At 38.1% G+C, this 22,477-nt stretch overlaps 1 protein-coding gene across 1 annotated transcript in view; it reads right to left on the reverse strand.

Annotated features, from left to right (window-relative positions):
- The window catches only part of KLHL2 (kelch like family member 2), a 97,267-nt gene that overhangs the window by 58,572 nt on the left and 16,218 nt on the right, over positions 1–22,477 (reverse strand). Inside the window, exon 3 of the mRNA XM_077752736.1 lies at positions 10,264–10,385. Within this exon, the coding sequence (XP_077608862.1) occupies positions 10,264–10,385 (122 nt within the window). The remainder of the gene's footprint in view (positions 1–10,263; positions 10,386–22,477) is intronic.

Here is a 22,477-nt window from a genome sequence, read left to right on the forward strand (position 1 = left end):
AGAGAGAGANACTAAGCCACCCAGGCGCCCCTGTAAAGTTATTTTAAAACAACATCTTTTGTACACATGTTAGTGATACAGCTATATTCTATTTTTGCAAAAAAAATAAAATTTTCATAAATTATATATCCTAGGGAAAGGCACATGTACATTTAAACCAGATGATCAGAAGGATTTTAATTCTACTAATGTGACAACAGAATTAAGACTTTGGGGTCCAAAAGGCAGTATTTTTTTAAAGTTGTATATCAATAATGCTAGAATTTATAAAACCGTTGGCTTATTTCAAACCAAATATGCCTGACCCACAGATCACTCAACAACTCTAGGCTCTCACCACCTAAACTGGTTTGCAGAAAGGGACCCTGAGCACTGGCAATAACCTGGCACAGATATGCTATGCCCGACACAGGCTCCAAGCCCAAACAACATGATATAAAGGTCAAAATCAAGAAAAAAAAAATCCGGGGTGCTTGGGTGGCCCAGTCAGTTAAGTGTCCAATTTCGGCTCAGGTTATGATCTCACAGTTCGTAGGTTCAAGCCCCAAACTAGGCTCTGTACTGACAGCTCAGGGCCTGGAGCCTGCTTCAGATTCTGTGTCTCCCTCTCTCTCTGCCCCTCCCCCTTTCATGCTCTGTCTCTGTCTCTTTTCAGAAATAAACATTAAAAATTTTTAAAAGAAAAAAAGGAAAAGAAAAAAAATCCACCTAACAAGGACTTTGAGTTATATCTAACTTTTCTAACTTTTTTTCCTTGCTCAAATTAGAACACTACTATAAGATGATGGGTCATAATCAGGATGGAGTCATTTTTTGCTCATCAAGATAAATTCCTCCTATATACTACATGAAGCTAATTAAAATATGAATCACAAAATGACTCAACCATGGTCATCTTCAAAGATTATATATTTCAATAATATAAAAACACAAGCACCTTAATCATTAATACTTCTGGGGTACGTAGCTTTTCTTTAAACAAATACTTTAAAAACCACTTCAAGTTTGATGTCTATCTAGTTTTATAACATGTTTTTTTTTTAATGTTTTATTTATTTCTGAGAGAGAGAGAGAGAGAGAAAGACAGCGTGAGCAGGGGAGGATCAGAGAGAGAGGGAGATACAGAATCCCAAACAGGCTCCAGGCTCTGAGCTGGCTGTCAGCACAGAGCCCGACATGGGGTTCGAAAGCACGAACCACGAGATCATGACCTGAGCCAAAGTTGGACGCTTAACCGACTGAGCCACCCAGGGACCCCTATAACATGGTCTTATGATGACAAAGCTTCTAGATTTTTCTCAAACTAGCTGACCTCCAATGGCTCTTTCATACTAAATTTTAAATAGTAAGCTTTCATTTATTCTATACTCTTAACTTATACAGAGTAAAACATAATTTAACTGTCATGACTGGAGAACAGATATTCTAGCTGGTTAAAATTATGAAGATTACCAAGTTCAGACTTAAAATATAATAAAATACAATTTAAAATACAATTAACATCAAAATTCAATTGTAAATCATTTTAAATTGTCCAGTAATTATTTTAAGTTTATTTTGAGAGAGACAGAGCACATGCATGAGCAAGCTGGGGGCAGAGAGAGGGGGAGAAAGAATTCTAAGCAGGCTCCATGCTGTCAACCCAGAGCGCAAAGCGGGGTCAATCTCATGAACTGTGAGATCATGACCTGAGTGGAAATCAAGGGCCAGATGCTTAACCTACTGACCCACCCAGGTGTCCCTATAGTAATTATTAATATAAAAGAAATTCACCACTTGGTGCCTCTGGATAATAATAAACTAAAATGATCACTCTTCTGGTAAAGTGATAAAATACTAGGTTAACAGTTTTCTGGGTATTAGAGTGTCAGATAAATTCACTTCACTGATGGGATTTCCCATTGTTATCCCATAAACAACTACCAATCCTCAAAGTTTGATTGAATACATTTTTATGTATTTTTTTAAGTTTTAACCTGTTTCTAAGCACATCATCTGCCAAACTCTTTTGGTCACAAAGAACTTACTTTTAATCTCATAAGAGAGAGAACATGAGTGGGAAAAACAACAAGGCTTCCATAAACTCTGCTAGGAAAAAAGTCACTCTTCCTTGAGCCACCGCACGTCAAACCAATAAAAAAGGGTGTTAGAAATTGGTCCTGCACTCATGCCACAGTGCTGCCTCCACACTGACCCAAATAAACAAAGTCTTCTGGGTGGAGAGAAATCTATAGCAAATTAAGATTTTTTTTTTTTTTTTGGTCACAAATATATTTTCTGATTCAGAATATACAAAATGAGGAAAAGGTTACGTGAGACTTTTTTTTTTTCTACCCAGTGATCCCAAACAATCTCAGTGGGTTCTTCTTCTCATGGTCTCGAGACTTTTTATTGCTGCCCCATTTCTTATTTCTACTCAACATTTATAGAGGACCTCAATATCTTTATAAGCTTTAACTGGTATATTTCATAGCATTTCTGTGAGGTGTCAAAGTATTATTAGCCTTACTTATAATAGCTCAAAACAGAAAGGTTAATGTTTCACTCAAGGCCATTCCTGAAGTCAATGGTTAAATTCGAGATTTGAGTTCTGAATCCTAATACAATAATTAGCCAGAGTCCACTAGCCCATGAAAGTTTTCTAGCAGGGAGAGCATCTAAGGGGGGCTTTGTATTATTTTCTGAGTTTCCAAAAGAAATTTAAATATGCAGTATTATATAATTAATTTAAATGATTTTACTGAAACTGAAAACATTTACAAAACCGCTCAGTAGATGTTTTTGTTCACCCTCAAGATAATAAGCCTTCTACTGAACTCCTTTGGTATTTGGGCAACTTCTAATTGTGTGGCTGAGAATGGAAAGCAGTCATTCAATCAAGATAACTAAAAAGCAGATCTGGAATGTGACTATAATTTAGGTTAAAACATAACTAAGTGTATAGTTATAGTCTCTGTCAGAAAAAAATCATTTTTAAAAAAAATTTTTAATGCTTATTTTTGAGAGACCAAGAGAGACAAAGCGCCTAGCAGGAGAGGGGAAGAGGAAAAAGAAGACACAGAATTCAGAGCAGGCTCCAGGCTCTGAACTGTCTGCACAGAGCCAGATGCAGGGTTGGAACCCACAAACCGTGAGATCATGACCCGAGCCGAAGTCAGACGCTTAACCAACTGAGCCACCCAGGCGACCGAAAAGAAACCATTTTTAACATAAGTGCAAAATAATTCCTATTATACCATCCCTTTATCGAGACAGGTAAGAATTCCAAATACTGCATCCCAACTCTCTAGTTAAGAATCCTGGCTTCAATGAACCACTATGGCTGGTAATACTCCTTACAGCCTCAGGTGTTTGGGGGTAGAAAAGACAACTAACAGATAATAAAATGTTCAGAAACAGGTTACCTGAAGAGAACTTATTTGTCAGTTTTTCTTGGTACCACACAGGATAGAGAGGCATTGGAATGATAGTCCATTAGGCCCCCCTTAATCCATCTGAAGTAACCTCCCTTCTCTATGACTTCATGCTCACCAAACAATCCTCTGATTAGAAGTCTATTGCTTAGATACTTAGGTCCTAGGAATGATGCACACTATGTACAGTCACTAGAAACACCATTACCCTGTAAAGTAACAGACTGTCAAGACTCTTAGGACAAGGGCCTTGTCTGTCTTACTGGATACTGCATCACTAATGGCAAGAACACTGCTTGGCATAAAACAGATGGCCCATAAATTTTTAATAAATTATTACTGAAAACTGGAATTCATCAGGATCAATCCTGGCAATGGAAAAATGGACAAGCTCAGTATCTTAGAAGTAGGAAAGGGAAAGAGCAAGCCATGTATAAAAAAGAGCAGTGAAATGGTTATTAATCCTTACCTCATCTATATCCTCATCTAGCTAGTGCTGTTAAAAGCCTTAGATCTTCAAGTTCAGTCCAATTCACCCCTAAACTAATCCTGACCAAGGCTGCAAAGTTTATTAGGTGCCCAATCAGTGCTTTCAGTCTGTCTTTAACCTTGCTGCCTTAAATGTGCTATGTTCCCCCAAAGCATCCTCATGCTCACCAAGGCACACGGTGAGCCCTAAAGTCCATAGGACTGAGCATGGCCCGGATCCTGGGTTTGCTACCTGGTTCCCTAACAGGAATATATTTTCCCCACGATCCCAAATTTACTTAGCAATGGAATTACAATTGCCTAGCCCTTACCAAGGCTCTTTCCAGACCAGCAAGCATGGGGGCTGTAGACTTGACTCATTGTTCACTCAGGGCAGCTCTTCCTGGATCAAAGACACCGCCATCAGCCCAACGGCAGACATGAGCACCACCACCATGAAGACTTCCTGCTCTCCTGCCTCTGCCACACCTCATTCAGACCTGAATTTGTTACTCATCCTTGAGCACCTTCATTTGGATTACATGCTGCCCTGCGTTTAAAAAATTACTTATTGAGTGCTTGCTCTCCAAGATCAGTACCCTTATTCTTGGCCCCATTCATTTTTGGCTCAAGCCTCAATTCCAACTAGCCTTTTAGTGAGGCCCTGGCATGTCTCAGCTCTACATAAACCAGCTCTCTAGTAACTGATGTCTCACCAGCTCTTACATAAGAAAGAACAGAATTTATCCTCTTATTTCAGACAAGAAAGTGAGGCTCAGAGAAGTTAGAACTTTAGACAAAATCACATGGTATTTTAATAGCAAAGCCAAGGTCCACACTCTATTCACTATGCTTTGTTCCTTATTTTTTGTAGTATCAGGACCTAGCACAGGGCTGAAGACTTAGCAGATACTCCATCAGTCTGCTTAATGGATAGGGTGTCTTTGATATCCATTTTAAAACAAATATCTACCTAATGGGAATCTCATTTCAGTGTTAATCTACACAATGCAGACACACAGCAAAAGCACTTGTTTACCAACCTCTGCTTCACCTGCTCACTCGATTAACCAATTCTCCCATGCCTCTGTACTCTCCAGTGTGTTTGCACACTTCTGCCCCTCCAGCTGAGTTGCATTTTACCAACTCATACATTTTGGATTTGCTCCCAAATCTATTTATGACACTTGCACTTGTTATTGAAATTACATAATTTAAAAAAATTTTTAATGTTTATTTTTGAGAGAGAGAGAGAGAGAGAGAGAGAAAGAGCGCACATCTGCAGGGGAGAGGCAGAGAGAGAGGAAAACACAGAATCCGAAATAGGTTCCAGGCGCTGAGCTGTCAGCACAGAGACAGATACAGGGCTTGAACTGACAAACCGGGAAATCACGACCTGAGCCAAACTCTGACACTTAACCAACTGAGCCACCCAGATGACCCATGAAATTACTAAGTTAAATAAACATAAATAATCCAATGAAATGTAAACGTAAAACAAGAGCTGTTTCTACAAAAACCAAGTTGACTGCTTTAGAATGACTTGATCAACGTGTTACTGCAAAAAAAAAAAAAAAGTTTCTCAAATTATACATAGGGAGAAGGAAAGAAAAATTGTGTAATTCAAAGATGACTTAGCACTGAGATTTCAAGTGTCTCAGCTCTTGCTGTACTTTTTTAAAAAGTAAAAATAGAGTTGATCCATCATTATGTCGTCATATGTGCAAAAAAACATATAGCTCTCCAAGCAGCTGACCATACTAAGTTTTACAATGAAAAATTGGCATACAATTGTGCAGTTGCATGTTTTAGGTTAAAATAAAATATTTGGGGTACACGTGTATCCTTTTTTGATGATTTCTCCACTTGAACAATATTTTGTTGATTACGGAGTCACCCACGTCAACAAGTCTCCCCCTGTGAATGCCCCTCCCTGTGATGTCTTTGTTTTAGGACTGCCTCACTGGTAAAACACTATAGAACAACATACTGTCAGCACTTCTGGTCTGAAACAAACAGAAATAGCCTGCCCTACACCACCAACAAAATGGACACACTATGTTTAATTTTCTACTGTACTGAGATTGTGTAAATTACTCTGGTGTGTTTATTGCCAAAAGTTAATTTTAAATGTCTCTTGAAAAACTCATTTAAATTCTGTTCCTTTTCTAAAAGGATTGGATTTTCTAACTCAAACAATTTCGACTCATGCAACATATAAGTTTCCTGAACCGTTTAAAACTATCCATTCACAATTATCAGACGCTTAAGTTCTTCTTAAATGATAAAAGTTCTAATGCGGACAGAGCTTGTAGATGAACACTCATAATATTAATTTGGGAATAAGAGCACTTACTTACATTGGCACTGCCTATTCACATCCTTACCTTTGTTTTTCACACTTACATCAAGTGAAAAAAACTCTTAGCTAATTTTAGCAAGACAAAACAAATACCCAAAAGCTGAGAAGTCAAAATGTATATAATAAAACCACAAATTTAGCAATGAAGTAAATGTTTATAAAAATTCAAGCTGCTTTTAGGATTCTCCAAAAATGTTGATCAACACAAAGAATGAAGGAAAGTTAAACTTCAACAGTTTTTGGACAATGAAAAAAATATTTTTAGTTATAAAGGTACTTTTATTTTCAAATTTATAAGCAACACTAGTTCATGACAACTTAACAGTTGCTGTATGATAATTAACTAATTACTTAACCTTCTTGAGCTTCCTTAATTGCAAAATGGAATAAAACCCACCTAAAAAGGTGATGAATATCAACAGAGATTTATGGAAAATGCCTAGCACATAATTGAAAATAAACTCATGTGAAAACCTTCATATATATTTCCAAGTATTCCTAACAGTGGGAGAGTGAGTGAAACAACAAAGTACATGAATTCTCTAAAAGTATATGTATATATGCATAACTCTGTGTATAAATGGTTATATGTACTTTACTTGAGAAAGGGTCCATAGTTTTTTATCATATTCTCAAAGGAATCCATGATGACCCCAAATTTAAAAAAAAACTACTTTATAATAGCCCTTGGCTTTATTTTCTCTGTTCCCAGATATATAGATTATAAAATTTGACTGGAAACTCTAGACGCAAGTTAAATTTAACTTACTCAATAGCACCAACAACAAAAGTGTTCCATTAAAAGCATGGTCATGATAAGATATATATTCTTTTATTTCTCCTTTAAAAAAAATACATAAACTCATTTGGCTCAAATTATTCCCTGACTTTGCCATAAATCAAAGCAAATACCGAAACTCAAAGCCAAAGATTAAAAACCTAAACAAAAAACCAACAACAGCAAAAATTCAGGGAAATCATAAACAGCCAAGAATTAAAGTCCTATTACTTATATAACACAGTAACAATTACACTGTTTTTGGAGTTAATTCTTCAAATTAATTCATTCCTCATTCTGACTCGTTAACCNAGGATTATGGTTCTGTTCTGTCACGAACTAAGACTGCCGGACTTCAACATTCTGCAGCACTATGATTCTACATCAAAATATGCAATACCAAAGTAAAAGGCTAAGATACCTGCTCTCCTAAAACTGCATTTTATTATTACTAAAACAGAAACAGTAAAAGAGAGTTGATCTGACAAGAGATTTGATTCTAGCTGTAATGAGAAAATATACATACAACAACAAACTTTTGAATTGCAGAAAGTTCTATCCCCACAGTCAGTTCTCTCAAAACAGATATACTCAGGGGAAGCTCCCAGATGGGGCCACTTATAACTTTAGCTAACCCTTAATAATAACACCAGATACCTCCACCAGACCACTCCTTTCCCTAAGGTGAACAGCACTTATAAGAAAGATCTAACAAAGTACAGAAAGACAAAAATACACAAACCAGAGGAGAGAGCAGTTTGGTGTCCCTTAATAGGTAAACCCTTATCTTGTATTTCACTGAAAAACAATTATGAAAAAGACAACTTATTTTAATCAATTTTATTTCCAAACTGCCTTTACTAAAATAAGTATTTTTTGATGGACAGTAAGTAAGGCTTTGCACAGCAAGGTACCCCTATGCTCTCTTCCCCATCCCCCGAAAATAAAAACTACATGAATATTAATAATTTAATAAGTCTGCCAAATACACCTTTTGGAATATATTCCTGTAGGAGCTGAACGCATACACAAAAGGCAAATCAGCATGGCAAAAGGTTTTCTGAAAGGCTGTGATGACTAATATTTCAGGACTGGAACGTGATAGTTATTAAAAGAAACATGCGAGGCGTTTTCCCAGTTCCTCATAGGCCCATGTCTCCACTACAAGAGCTGAATTCACACAGTCTATTCTCTTTGGCCTAAATCATCTTTTACAAGTTTCCCTCATGGCACATATTATGTGAATCAAAGAAACCAATCAGCAATTCATTTGGTTAAGGTCAGATCTAGGGCACAATCAGGCCCATGCACTCTCAAATGAATTTCAAAAAGGAGGCAAAAGAAACCCAAGGTAACTTCTTGTTGAAAACGACGCCCTAGAATCCAGTAGATGATAGGGGTGCCTGGGTGGCTCAGTCAGGTAAGTGTCCGACTTCGGCTCAGGTAATGATCTCACGGTTCATGGGTTCGAGCCCCGTGTCGGGCTCTGTGCTGACAGCTAGCTTAGAGCCTGGAGCCTGTTTCAGATTCTGTGTCTCCCTCTCTCTCTGACCCTCCCCTGCTCACGCTGTCTCTCCCTCTCTCAGAAATAAATTAAAAACATTTTAAAAAAATCAGACTGAGATGACAAGTTTGTACTGTGACCTCATAACATGTCCCAAATACCTTCCTCCAGGTTAAAAAAAGTTCACCTAGCAGGTGGTTCACACCTTTATATATGACTTGAACATCAACTAAGGTTTTTTCAAATGCCTTACCTCATGAACTGGATTGCCAAGCAAAGGCAAATGAAGCCACTGGGGGAAAGATCACCAGAAGGCCTCATTGACCACTACCAATATTTCAGATTTAATAACAGCATTCTTAACAAGGTCATGTCCAAAGATTCCAGTCTCCAAATTCAAATATTTTGAAACACATTTCAACTAATTACAAATGGGACAAAAGGGAAAGCCCAGACTTTCCTATTTGAGCAAGTAGAATGTACAGACCACTTCTTAAGAAATAGTCCTAATTCTTTTTTGTTGTCTTCAAAACACAGTTTACCTGTTGAAAGGAGTATAAATGTAAACTTCAGAAGGCAGTTTTGAATACCTATCAAAAATTAAAACATGCATGTACCTTTTCATCCACCAGTTACATTTGAGAAGTCTATCATATGACATTTTTTATGTAAATATAAAAATGTTCATTTAATGTAGTATTTTTATAAAGGTAGAAAAATCATATATGCTGATTTTTTATATGTTTTTTTTTTTCTGACATAGAGACAGTGTGAACAGGGGAGGGTCAGAGAGAGAGGGAGATATAGAATCCGAAACAGGCTCCAGGCTCTGAGCTAGCTGTTAGCACAGAGCCCGACGTGAGGCACGAACCCACGAACCATGAGATCATGACCTAAGCCGAAGTCAGATGCTACATCGATTGAGCCACCCAGGCGCCCCCATATATGCTGATTAACATATGGGATGCCATTCAAAAGAATGGATTAGACCCACAGTATTGATGTGTAAAGAACTTCAAGGTACTTTTACAGTGAGAAAAGCAAGTTTCAGAATAACAGGTATTGGAAGAATATACTTACGTCAGGAAAACTGTGCATGTGTGCGAATGCATGTGTACATAAAACTGCACAGAAAATGGTCTGAAAGGATTCACACCAAGCAGGTAACAGAAGCTACCCTCTGGGGAAGGAGAGTGGATCAATGTGTGTGGGCTGGGGTGGGCGAGAAAGAAAGGGCAGTTTAAAATAGGGACCATCCCTTTCTGTGCTAAATCCACCTGTATTATTCACTTACATCACAGATTATAAAACATTTGTTCTTTACAGAAAGTAAGAAAATGCGATGTCAAATTTTAGCTAAGCTCTAGAATTACTTATGTCCTTCAATAGTAAAAGAAGTAAAAACTGTTGACAGTCAAAAACATCCCTGTAGATTTTAACCTCAAGGGAACAGAGAGATGTGGGCAGCATCAATGAGTAGTTACAAATGAATAGGACAGCATTTTCACAAACAACCCATCACTCAGGGAACTAAAAGATTACAACTTTAAGCTTATAAAAGACACTGAAATCAGAAACATTACTAAAAAGATATAATCATTCCAAATGTTTCCTGAAAACTCAGTTTTAACAATGAATTCTATTACTTTGGTACACAAAGTATACTGTGGGTGTGCTCTTTTGATTTAAAAACCTGGCACATATAAAGAGCTAAATGGTCTGAGGTGTTTATTCTTACCTGTACATTTTCTTCTGTAACCTGAATTTCTGCAGTGTAAACATAATCAATGAGCATCCTCAGGGTCCAGCCATCTACCTCTTTTATTCGAACTCTCTTTGCTCGGCTCTCACTCATCTCACCTAAAACACAAAAGAGTAAGAGTAATGCTACAGCGAGACACTGCTGTGAAAATAGCAATGCCAAGACAGACTCAGCCATTTTCTTGCCACTCATTGTATTTTGAAGGCAACACAATCAGCCACTTTTTGCAGGCCTGCAACATTTCATTACCTCCCCTGAAAGCTTACCTGAGCAAACCATAATCTGTACTTTTGTTACCCATCTATACCTGAAAATCACATCGCCACACTGAACGTGCCACCTATAATACCTGCAGCATTGCAAGTTCAGTATCTGATGCTGCCCATGGCTTTTTTTTGATTCACGCTTTTTATTTTATTTTTTTAAGAGAAAGAGAGGGAAACAGGAAGAGAGGCAGAGGGAGAGAAAGAGAGAATTCCAACCAGGCTCTGCCGACACAGGGCTCGATCCCATGACCTTGGGATCACGACCTGAACCAAAATCAAGAGTCGGACGTTCAACCGTCTGAGCCGCCCAGGTGCCCCTGGTCCATGCTTCTGAGCATCTTGTTTTGTTTTTGGATTTCTGCTCGTGATTAGAAGAGTCACAGTGTTAACCCTTTTGGCTAACAGCAATGAGTACTTGCCAGAAAGAACTCACTGGGTTAGCAGCGTTCATTCAACAAGCACAGAAGTGCCTGCCGTGGGCATGAGTGGCTTGGACATAGAGGCTCTGCCCTCAGGGATGACACAACCCTCGTGCGGAAAACAATTAGAACACATGTGACAGAAGATGCTGAGGGAATACAAGACAAAAGAGGGATCATAAAAAGGTTAGTCAATGGCAAGGGCTTGTTATAGCCCAAGTTCTGTTCCTCTTTGTCCTCTACGGTAACTTTATCCACAAATGGTTAAGTTATTTCCATACCAGGATTTATAACTAAAGCCAGACATTCTTCTGTGTCACTGCCTGCTAGAAAGTGCTATACAACCTCTCTGCTTTACTCACTGAACTAATTAAGCATTCAAGTATCATAAATAAGATCCTCTCTTGTGGAAAGAAACAGGGAAGCAGAAAAGAGAAGGGAACATAGGGAGAGAAAGCAGCAGGTTTGAGCACACATGTGTGGACAACAGAAAATGACCGAAGACATAGGGAAACAAACTTTCCAATGGCAGGGAAAGAAAACTTCAATAAAAAATGACAAGGGCAGGAAAAAAATGACAGAGGCAGTCTAAAAATTATGTTGCGTGCTATGAGACACTTTAGTGAAAAGGTTTGTCTCTGGAATTCTGGGTTCAAAGATCAAAGAAGAAGCCCAGAAATGCTGCTGTCACCCCTCACCTCCACCTTAATCCAGCATCTCCTGTTAGAAGAACAACATCATTAAGCCTCAGGATTTCTTGAAAGTTCATTTCTTTTTTAGACACAGTACACTGTCACTGACCATAAGCTATCAGAAAAGCCTACGGGAATCCATAATTACACCAAATTCCTTCGTAAACACAAACCCTGGGAGGAAAGAAATAATAATGATGTACATTTTAACTGCGTGCTTCCCTGGAGATTATTTCTGACAAGATCTCAGAAAGAAGCTGTTCTCCTAAGAGCAAAAATATCTCAAAACTCTCCTGCCACTTCCCAGGGGAGGAAAGCGCCGTCTGTATGACAAGGGAAGGGAACTGGTTAATGAGAAAGAGGTATATATGCCTCCACAGCAGAAGACAGGGGACTGGGCTATGAGTCTGCTGCCTCAGCACATTTTTCCCACCAAAACAAAAAGAGGGGGAAGGGGGAGAACAGAAGGGTTGAGAAATACAGAAAAATAATTCTTCATCTGCACATGAGGCACGTTCCTCTATCCTACTCTCTCTGGATCTTGTAGACAGATGGGATTTGTATTCTCTGGAAGTTTTTGTGCGCCAAAAGTGAAGACACTTGGGTAATTCTCACTTGGACTTTAGACAAAGGCCACATCTAATTCATCAATAGGGCTCAAGCGATGCATAAAGCCCTTCAGGGCCTGGGGCCACACAAATATAAAGCCATGCACTTAGTTCTCAAAGAGTGAATTCACCTCTCAGGACTTAGGCATGACTTCGTTTAGACAAAAACAAGTCTGACTTTAATTCATATAAATGACTGAAAAATTAGTCCTCTGCCAAGCAGTTTTTTAATATCAAAGATTTTAAAGTATTACTATAAGACATAACTTGCTAATTCATATTTTCCATGGATCATTTTTAATATGAATTATTTCTTTCCCCGGAAAACTGCACCTACTTCCGAAGAATTCCATCTCTATCATATGCTGCTTTAGAAATGTTTTCATCTTTATGTTTCATTTTAACGTACGAAAATGGTATCAAACAAATAGCTTGTCACAGATTGCATTAATAGCTTAAGAATTCCTGTAAATACTAAGAATTAATACTAAAGACATACCAAAGACAGTTGTAAAGGCTTTAGATTTAAAGTAGATTTAGATCTAATTCTAGTTTTTGTATACCACCTTTAGGTGGTACACCACTGGTGGTATATACCACTCTATAAAAACTAAGGTTACCACCTTTAGAGTTATTGCTCTTTGCTGTTTATAGAGGAAACCTTTAAAATAGTATGGCTTTGTGAGAATTACTTTTGACAACACATAAAAAAATATACCCAATGTGGTTAAGCATCCAACTCTTGATTTCAGCTCTGGTCATGATCTCTCGGTTTTTGGGACTGAGCCCTGTGTAGCCCCATGTGAGCCTTCGTGCTGACAGTGCAGAGCCTACTTGAGATTCTCTCTCTTCCGCTCTCATTGCCCCTCCCTCCCTCTCTCTCAAAATAAATGAATAAACATTTAAAAATTAAAACAACAGAGGCACCTGGGTGGCTCAGTTGGTTAAGCATCCGACTTCGTCTCAGGTCATGATCTCACAGTTCATGGGTTCAAGGCTGTGTCGGGCTCTGTGCTGACAACTTGAAGCCTAGAGCCTGCTTCAGATTCATGTTTCCCTCTCTCTCTGTTCCCTCCCCCACTTGTGCTCTGTCTCAGTCTCAAAAATAAATAAATATTTTTTAAAATTTTAATACATTAATTAAAAAATATCCAATGATAGTGTACAGAGTTTACCTGGTATCATTTTTAACTTCACAGAGTCTCTCTCCAGATTAGAGTGTTATGCTTCTGTATTTTGATCATGTAGACCTCTGAAGCTCTATGCAGATATCCACACAGACATCGTCACTAAAATTCTGAGAGTCACTTTTGACTCCCCCCCTTCCTTACTCACCCATCCCATCATTCACTAGAATGCCTGCAGAATTAGCCTCAAGGAGATCTCAAATCAAATACACACACCCCCCCATCCCTTCCACCACTGTGTCATGAGGGTCCCTGCTAACACCACCACAGCAACCTCCTAATTGTTTCCCAAACCCCAGGACAACTCCACAGATCTGACCATGGCACTCAAAAGCCATTAGCCGCTCCCGGTCCAGGTGTGTGAGCCCCTTCCACATCCTGTCCCTGCTTAGCTATCCAGCTTCTTCTCTCTCTCCCACTTCTGGCCTTTAAGTGTTCCAAGAAAGAACTTCCCATAGTTCTCCAAAGACAGCAAACAATTTCCTGCTTTGATGCCTTTGTTGAGTTTTGTCCTCTTTCTCTCCCCATGTCCTCATTCCCCAGGCTAATCTCCATTCTTCAAGATTCAGCTGGACCCTCTGCAGGTAGGCTTCCCTGTTAGTGAGCCAAGGCTGGGTTAGGCTCCCACCCTGGGTACACTTGCATACCTACTCCAAATCCACTCTGTTTTATACTATACCTAGCTCTCCCCACCTCCATTCTTGAACTCCCTGAGAGTAAGATGTCTTTCTCATCTTGTCCCTGGATGCCACAATGCCTGACCTATTGTAGATAGTAAATTCTGGTTGCATAAATGAATGGCTAAAGAATTAAAAGTAAAACACGAGCCAATTTAAAACGTAGCATCTTTACTCAATGTAATTAACACTTGAATTAGTCTTGAGCATGAGTATTCTAGCTATGAAGGATTTCAGACAATATTTATTGAATATCCACTATATATTCCAGGCCAAGCTAAGCACTTCACTAGTGAATACTGTACTATATCTACTTTTTTTGAGAAAAAAAATGAAGTCCTCCAAATTGTAAAAGTCTATGGACATATCTGTGAATATGTGAATACATTTCCATCTCAAGGATGTTTAATTAAGACTCCAGAAATCCAGCACAAACTGGTGACTTTATTTATCCATTCTAAAGTTCTAGAAAATGAATAGGTTAAGACGGCAAACCCTAAGATCCATTTCAATATAAAAATCCTATGACTCTAACTTCAGTTACTGTTTAGCATATAAAAATATCTGAAAAAACATAAAAATATAATACAGAATCTTTTACTATGCTGAAACCCTAAGAAGTGAATGATAAATTTATGGTTACATTTAACAAATAAATTTTATTCCACTACTTTCAAGTTCACATGTAATTCAATCACTACTGCCCTTTTGTCATTAGTCCTGGGTTACAAAGAAGCTACTAACACACAAGTATTTTCATTCTGGCATGCTGCCCGGATGCCCCTGCCAGTCATTCTCTATGATGGTCAGGGTACATAACACTCCCCAGTTCTACCACTAATAAGAGGCAAACACGGTAAGTGCATTCCCCTAACAGTTTTTGGTCTAGTTTGAGTAACTTCTGGGAAGGTCTACTAGGCCCTAAAGGGGAGAAAAAAAGAAAAAGCAATCTCTCTCCTTCCTTGAGATGCCGGGTTGACTCGGGTAGGCATCTTGCACTCATGAGGGGTGGCAACCTAGGTATAAAATTTTACTGAGGCCAGCAGGCAGAGAGACAGAAGAAAGCAGATCCCTGATGAAATTCTTCAGCTGCAAAGCTCACCATGCTTGGAGTCCAGCCTACTTTCCACTTATGAGAGAACAGATTTCCTTACTATCTAAACCAGTTTAAGTACAGTGTCTGTTATATTCAGACTAAAGCATCCTAACTTAGGCTCTTAATACACAACACCCTATTTAATTTTCTTCACAGCAGTCAATGATACCAGAAATTATCTTTTCTTTGCATTTACTCTTTCTAACCTTTCTTCCTCTTCCAAAGAAAATCATGAGAAGAGGGACCTGCCTGTCTTATTTATGTCTAATGTCCCCAAACCTAGGATAATGCCTAGCACATAGAAGATACTAAATAAATATTCCCTGTGAATGAAAGCATGAATCTTAGACAAATATAACCATGCATACAACTTCTGAAAACTCTTACTTCTTGGGGATAGAAGAGCCACAAAGGGTAGGAAACTGTTCTTGCATAGAGAGGACAGAGAAAGGGGGAGAGAGAAGACAAAGGAAAAACGCTCCCCCTAAAGTAGCTTGAGAGAAAGACTAAAAACACTTGCAGAGGAATGAACAAGAAATCTGTTCTCCAAAACCACTGATGGGAAGAAAGGAGAGGGTTTCAATACTACCAGGATTCTATAAACAGTGTAGTGCACAATCTCAAGTTTTAAAGCTCAAGGCCTGTGCTCTGGTGAGGAAGCAGGGCGAATCCCCAGGACCACGCAGTGGAATGTGAAGGGTCCGTGTGCCTCACAGGGAGAAGCAGTTCCCCTGTTTGGAGAGCATTTGGTAGAGGTCATACAGCCTCCCCATAGGCAAAGGTCCAAGAAGGCCCTGGAGAGGAGCCATGTTTGCTGATATTGGGACAAAGACGCCAAAGTGTGGTGAAACCTAGCGCTGGCTGTGTGTTGTGATTTGCCACATCTCTGATCCTCTGCCATTGCATGATCACATAAACCTTTTCTGGGGCAAGCCAGCACCTGTCCATTGCTCAGCAAGACCCTCCCCCAGAGAGTCGGGAAGGTCAAAGCCACAGGGGTTTCTGAAGTGTGTTTTGAAATACAACTGCATCTGCGATGAAACTCTGGAGGAAGGTGCCGCCTGGCAGGCTGACAGCTTGGATAGGGTAGAGGTGGGGAGTAGATGGAGGCTTGACACAAAGGAGGGGTGCTTGATTGTGGGTGGGTGAGAGCACAAAGTTCCTATTAGAGAGACTAAGGAGCTAGGTGAAGCCATTTCCACCTCCTCTGCACACCCACAAATGCACCACACTCATACGCCCCAGTAAGCTTAGCAGTGCCACCCTATGGAGAACAGAGCCATTACACCAAGGCCCTCCCAACTGTGCCCTCCAAGCACATCCCCTAGAAGACCAGGACAAGTCCCTCCACCTGCAGAGTGTACAGATTATAGAGGGCTTCATAGTTTCAGTTCTAGGGGAAACTGGATGTAACTTCACTTGGGTTTCATTCTGTTTCCTGGTTCATTTTTTTGTTCATTTTTTTTTGCTTCTGTTTTTGCTTAATTTATTTTTGTTGGTTTTCTTTTCTTTTATTGTTCTTGGATACAAAAAGAGAAAAATTTATTTTTTTCTTTTTTTCATTTTTAAAATCTTTATTTTTTAATTTTTTATTCTATCTCATCTTCTATATTTCATTATTCTATTTTGTTATATAATTTTTTTAATTTTTAATTTTTCTTACTTTTTTTTTCTTTTCTTTCTCTTTTGTCTCTATTCTACCAAGCTTCTTTCAACAAGCAGACTAAAACATACCTAGGATCTAGCTTCCTTTATTTGATTTTTTGTTTTGTTTCTAATATTTTCATTTTAATTTTTAATTTTATTAATTTTTTTCTTCCTCCAAAATAAAATGAAGGAATTCACCCCAAAAGAAAGAACAGGAAGAAATGACAGCCAGGGGCTTAACCAACACAGATATAAACAAGATGTCTGAACTAGAATTTAGAACTACGATAATAAGAATACTAGCTGGGGTTGAAAGAAAGCATAGAATCCCTTTCTATGGAGATAAAAGAAGGAAAATCTAGTCAGGACGAAATTAAAAATGCTATAACTGATGTGCAATCTCAAATAGATGCCAGGATGGCAAGGATGGACAAAGCAGAGCAGCTAATCAGAAAGACAGAAGACAAAATTAGGGAGAATGAAGCAGAAAAAAAGAGAGAGAGAGAGAGAGAGAGAGAGAGAGAAACAAAACCAAAAGAGCACGATACAAGACTTAGAGAACTTAGTAACTTTTATAAAGGATTAACATCTGAAACATAGGAGTACCAGAAAATAAAAGAGAGAAAAAAGGGGCAGAAGGTTTATATGAGCAAGTTATAGCAGAAAACTTTCCTAATCTAGGGAAAGACATAGATATTAAAATCCACTAAGCATAAAAACTCCCATTATATTCAACAAAAACCAACCATCGCCAAGGCATATTATAGTCAAATATACAAAATACATAGACAAGAAAATTATGAAATAGCAGCAAGGGGAAAAAAGTCCTCAACCTACAAAGGAAGACAGATCAGGTTTGTAGCAGACATATCCACAGAAATTTGGCAGGCCAGAAAGGAGTGGCAGGATATATTTAATGTGCTGAATTGGAAAAATATGCAGCCAACAATTCTTTATCTGGCAAGGCTGTCATTCAAAATAGAAGGAGAGATAAAGTTTCCCAGACCAAAAAAAAAAAAAAAAAACTAAGGGAGTTCTTGACCACTAAACCAGCCCTGCAGAAATTTTAAGGGGAACTCCCTAAGGGGAGAAAAGACAAAACAAAAAAAAACCCAAAAGCAACAAAGATTAGAAAGGACCAGAGAACATCCACCAGAAACACCAACTCTACAGGCAACATTAAATTGGCACTAAATTCATATCTTTCCATACTCACTCTAAATGTCAATGAACTAAATGCTCCAATCAAAAGACACTGGATATCAGAATGGAAAAGAAAACAAGACCCGTCTATATACTGCTAACAAGAGACCCATTTTAGACTTAAATACACCTGTGGATTGAAAGTTAAGGGAATGGAGAATGATCTATCATGTCAATAGTCACCAAAAGAAAACTGCAGTAGCCATACTTACATCAGACAAGTTAGATTTTAAAATAAAAAATGTAACAAGAGATAAAGAAGGATATTATATCATAATTAATGATATTTCCAGGGGAATTCTACCACACGTTTAAAGAAGAGTTAGCACCTATTCTTTTGAAGCTGTTCCAAAAAATAGAAATGAAAGCAAAACTTCCAAACTCATTCTATGACACCAACATTACCTTGATTCCAAAACCAGACAAAGACCCCACTAAAGACCAATTTCCCTGATGAACATGGATGAAAAAATTCTCAACAAGAACTAGCCAACCAGATCCAACAACACATTAAAAAATTATTCACTACACCAAATGGGATTTATACCTGGGATGCAGAACTGGTTCAATATCTGCAAATCAATGTGATATATCACATTAATAAAAGAAAGGATAAGAACCACATGATCTCAATAGATTCAGAGAAAACATTTGACAAAATAAAACATCCTTTCTTGATAAAAACCCTTAAGACAGTAGGGATAAAAGGACCATACCTCAAGATCATAGAGGCCACATACAAAAGACCCACAGGTAATATCCCCAATGGGGAAAACTGAGAGCTTTCCCCCTAAGGTCAGGAACACGGCAAGGATGTCCATTCTTACCATCATTATTCAACACAGTGTTACAAGTCATAGCCTCAGCAATAAAACAACACAAAGAAATAAAAGGCATCCAAATCAGCAAGGAGGAAGTCAAACTTTCACTCTTTGCCGATGACATGATACTCTATGTGGAAAAACCTAGAGAGTCCACCAAAAAACTGCTAGAACTGATCCATGAATTCAGCAAAGCCACAGTATAAAATCAATGCACAGAAATTGCATTTCTATACACCAATAATGAAGCAGCAGAAAAAAATCAAGAAATCAATCCCATTTATAATTACCCAAAAAATCTCTCTGACCCTCCCCTCCTCATGCTGTGTGTTTCTCTCTCAGAAATATAATTACACCAAAAACCATAAAGAACCTAGGAATAAACCTTACCAAAAGAGGTGAAAAATCTATACACTGAAAACTATAGAAAGCTTATGAAAGAAATTGAAGACACAAAGAAAGGGAAAGACATTTCATCCTTATATATTTGAAGAAGAAATATTGTTAAAATGTCAATACCATCCAAAGCAATCTACATATTCAATACAATCTTTATCAAAATAATACCAGTTCTTTACAGAACTAGAACAAACAATCTACAATTTGTATGAAGCCAAAATAGACCCCAAATAGCCAAAGCAATCCTGAAAAAGAAAACCAAAGCAGGAGGCATCACAAATCCGGACTTCAAGCTGTATTACAAAGCTGTAATCAGCAAGACAGTATGGTACTGGCACAAAAACAGACACTTAGATCAATGGAACAGACTAGAGAATCCAGAAATGGACCCACAAATGTACGGCCAACTAATCTTTGACAAGTAGGAAAGAATATCCAATGGAAAAAAGACAGTCTCTGCAGAAAACGGTGTTGGAAAAACCAGACAGCAACATGCAGAAGTATGAACCTGGAACACTTTTTTTTTTTTTTACAAATAGTTTATTGTAAATTAGTTTCCACATAACACTCAGTGCTCATCCCCACAAGTGTCCTCCTCCATGCCCATCCCCCCTCCCCCCACATCCATCAGACCTCAGTTTTTGTCAGCATTCAAGAGTCTCTCATGGTTTGCCTCTCTCCCTTTCCCCCACCATTTCCGCCCTTCTTCTCCCCCTTGTTCCTCCGTCAAGTTCCTCCTAATCCTCCTATACGTGCAAACATATGATATTTGTCCTTCTCTGCCTGACTTATTTCACTCAGCATAACACCCTCAAGGTCCATCCATGTTGCTACACATGGCCAGATTTCATTGTTTCTCATTGCCATGTAGTATTCCATGGTATAGATAAACCACATCTTCTTGATCCATTCATCTGGGGATGGACACTTAGGCTCTTTCCATGTTTTAGCTATTGTGGAGAGTGCTGCTATGAACATTGGGGTACATGTGCGAACCTGGAACACTTTCTTACTACATACACAAAAAAAAACCTCAAAATGGGTAAAAGGCCTAAATATGAGACAGGAAACCATCAAAATCCTAGAGGAGAAAACAGACAACAACCTCTTTCACCTTGGCCACAGCAACTTATTACTTGACATGTCTCCGGAGGCAAGGGAAACAAAAGCAAAAATGAACTATTTGGACCCCTCTGCACAGTGAAGGAAACAATCAGCAAAACTAAAAGACAACTGACAGAATGAAAGAAGTTATTTGCAAATGACATATGTGATAAAGGGTTAGTATCCAAAATCTATAAAGAACTTATCTAACTCAACACCCAAAAAACAAATAATTCAGTGAAGAAATGAGCAAAGGACATAAATAGACACTTTTCCAAAGAAGACATCCAGATGACTAACAGACACATGAAAATCTGCTGAACATCACTCATCATCAGGGAAATACAAATCAAAACCTCAAGGAGATACCAACCCACACCTGTCAGAATGGCTAACATTAACAACTCAGGCAACAACAGATATTGGCAAGGTTGTGAAGAAAGAGGAACTCTGTTACACTGCTGGTGGGAATGCAAACTGGTGCAGCCACTCTGGAAAACAGTGTGGAGGTTCCTCAAAAAATTAAAAATAGAACTACCCAATGACCCAGCAATTGCACTACTAGGTATTTATCCAAAGGATACAGGAGTGTTGTTTTGAAGAGGCACGTACACCCCAATATTTATAGCAGTCATATTGACAATAGCCAAAGTATGGAAAGAGTCCTAATGTCCATCTAGTGATGAATGGATAAAGATGTGGTACACACACACACACACACACACACACAATGGAATATTACTCAGTGATCAAAAAGAATGAAATCTTGCCATTTGCAACAACATGGAAGGAACTAGAGTGTATTATGTTAAGAAAAATAAGTCCAAGAGAGACAAATATCATATGATTTCAGGAATTTAAGATATAAAACAGATGAACATAAGGGAAGGGAAGCAAAAACAATATAAAAACAGAGAGGGAAAGAAACCATAAGAGATTCTTAAATACAGAGACAAACTGAGGGTTGCTGGAAAGGTGTTGGCAGGGGGGTGGACTAAATGAGCAAGGGACATTAAGGAGGACACTTGTTAGACTGAACACTGAGTGTTATATGTAAGTGACGAATCACTAAATTCTATTCCTGAAATCATTCTTACATTATGTGCTAAGTAACTTGGATTTAAATTTTAAAAAGAAATTAAAAAAAGAAAGTAAAATAAAAATCTCACTTCTTAATCATTCAAATGATAATCTACATTTTCCTATTCTAACCTAACAGAATCATTTTCAATATGACAAAAGAAATCATCAAAAAGCTCAAAAGAGTAAAAATAAAAATGCAATATTTCCCATTAGCTGTCAGATATTTTAGCCTGTGGTACTAAACTGGTCTCAAATATATTTGTAAGAGAAACAGCATTTTAAATTCCACATTTATAAGAAACAAGTAATTTTAAAACACAAGAACTCAAATGATACATGCTTTCTCAAGTAACAGTTAAACCACCTGGCCTTGCTCTAAATAGGCCCATACTTCACAGAGTAAAATCCTGTGACTATATCACACAATTACTTTTCACCTCCCTTCTCTATCCAAATACTTGGAACTACAAAGAGTAACACAATTCTTTTTTAGGTGATATAATTTGAATGAAAAAATTCCCCTACAATTTATAGAAAATTAGAAACAAGGGCCAAAAAAGAACCTCTTCATATTCCCCATTTCCTAATAGGTGAGTCCTAGGAAAACACAGAAAGAGTAGGGTGATGCCCTATGCTACTGCAGGCACTTCTGACTACCCACTGGGCAGGAGAACATCAATCCATATAACGTATGATGGAATGGAAGCATGCAAAGGCCTACTGGTTGGCCTCACTCTACTTTTTTTATAATAAAGTTTAACAGGGCTTCAGACCTCCCCCCCCCAAAAAAAAAAAAAAAAAAAAAAAAAAAAAACAATGGATTAATTTTTTAGCAAATTATAAAAAAAATATATGTACAGTAAACCACCAACACCAAATCTCCTTATCTTCCTTACCTAATCTCTGACAAATGATGGGTTATTCAGTGGATTCAAAAGTAGAAATGTATAAAGACTGCCAGAAAAGTGAATAGTATCTATGGCTAAAG

The sequence above is a fragment of the Crocuta crocuta genome, unplaced genomic scaffold (assembly GCF_008692635.1).
Source record: "Crocuta crocuta isolate KB4526 unplaced genomic scaffold, BGI_CrCroc_1.0 scaffold346, whole genome shotgun sequence".
Classification (NCBI taxonomy): Eukaryota; Metazoa; Chordata; class Mammalia; order Carnivora; family Hyaenidae; genus Crocuta; species Crocuta crocuta.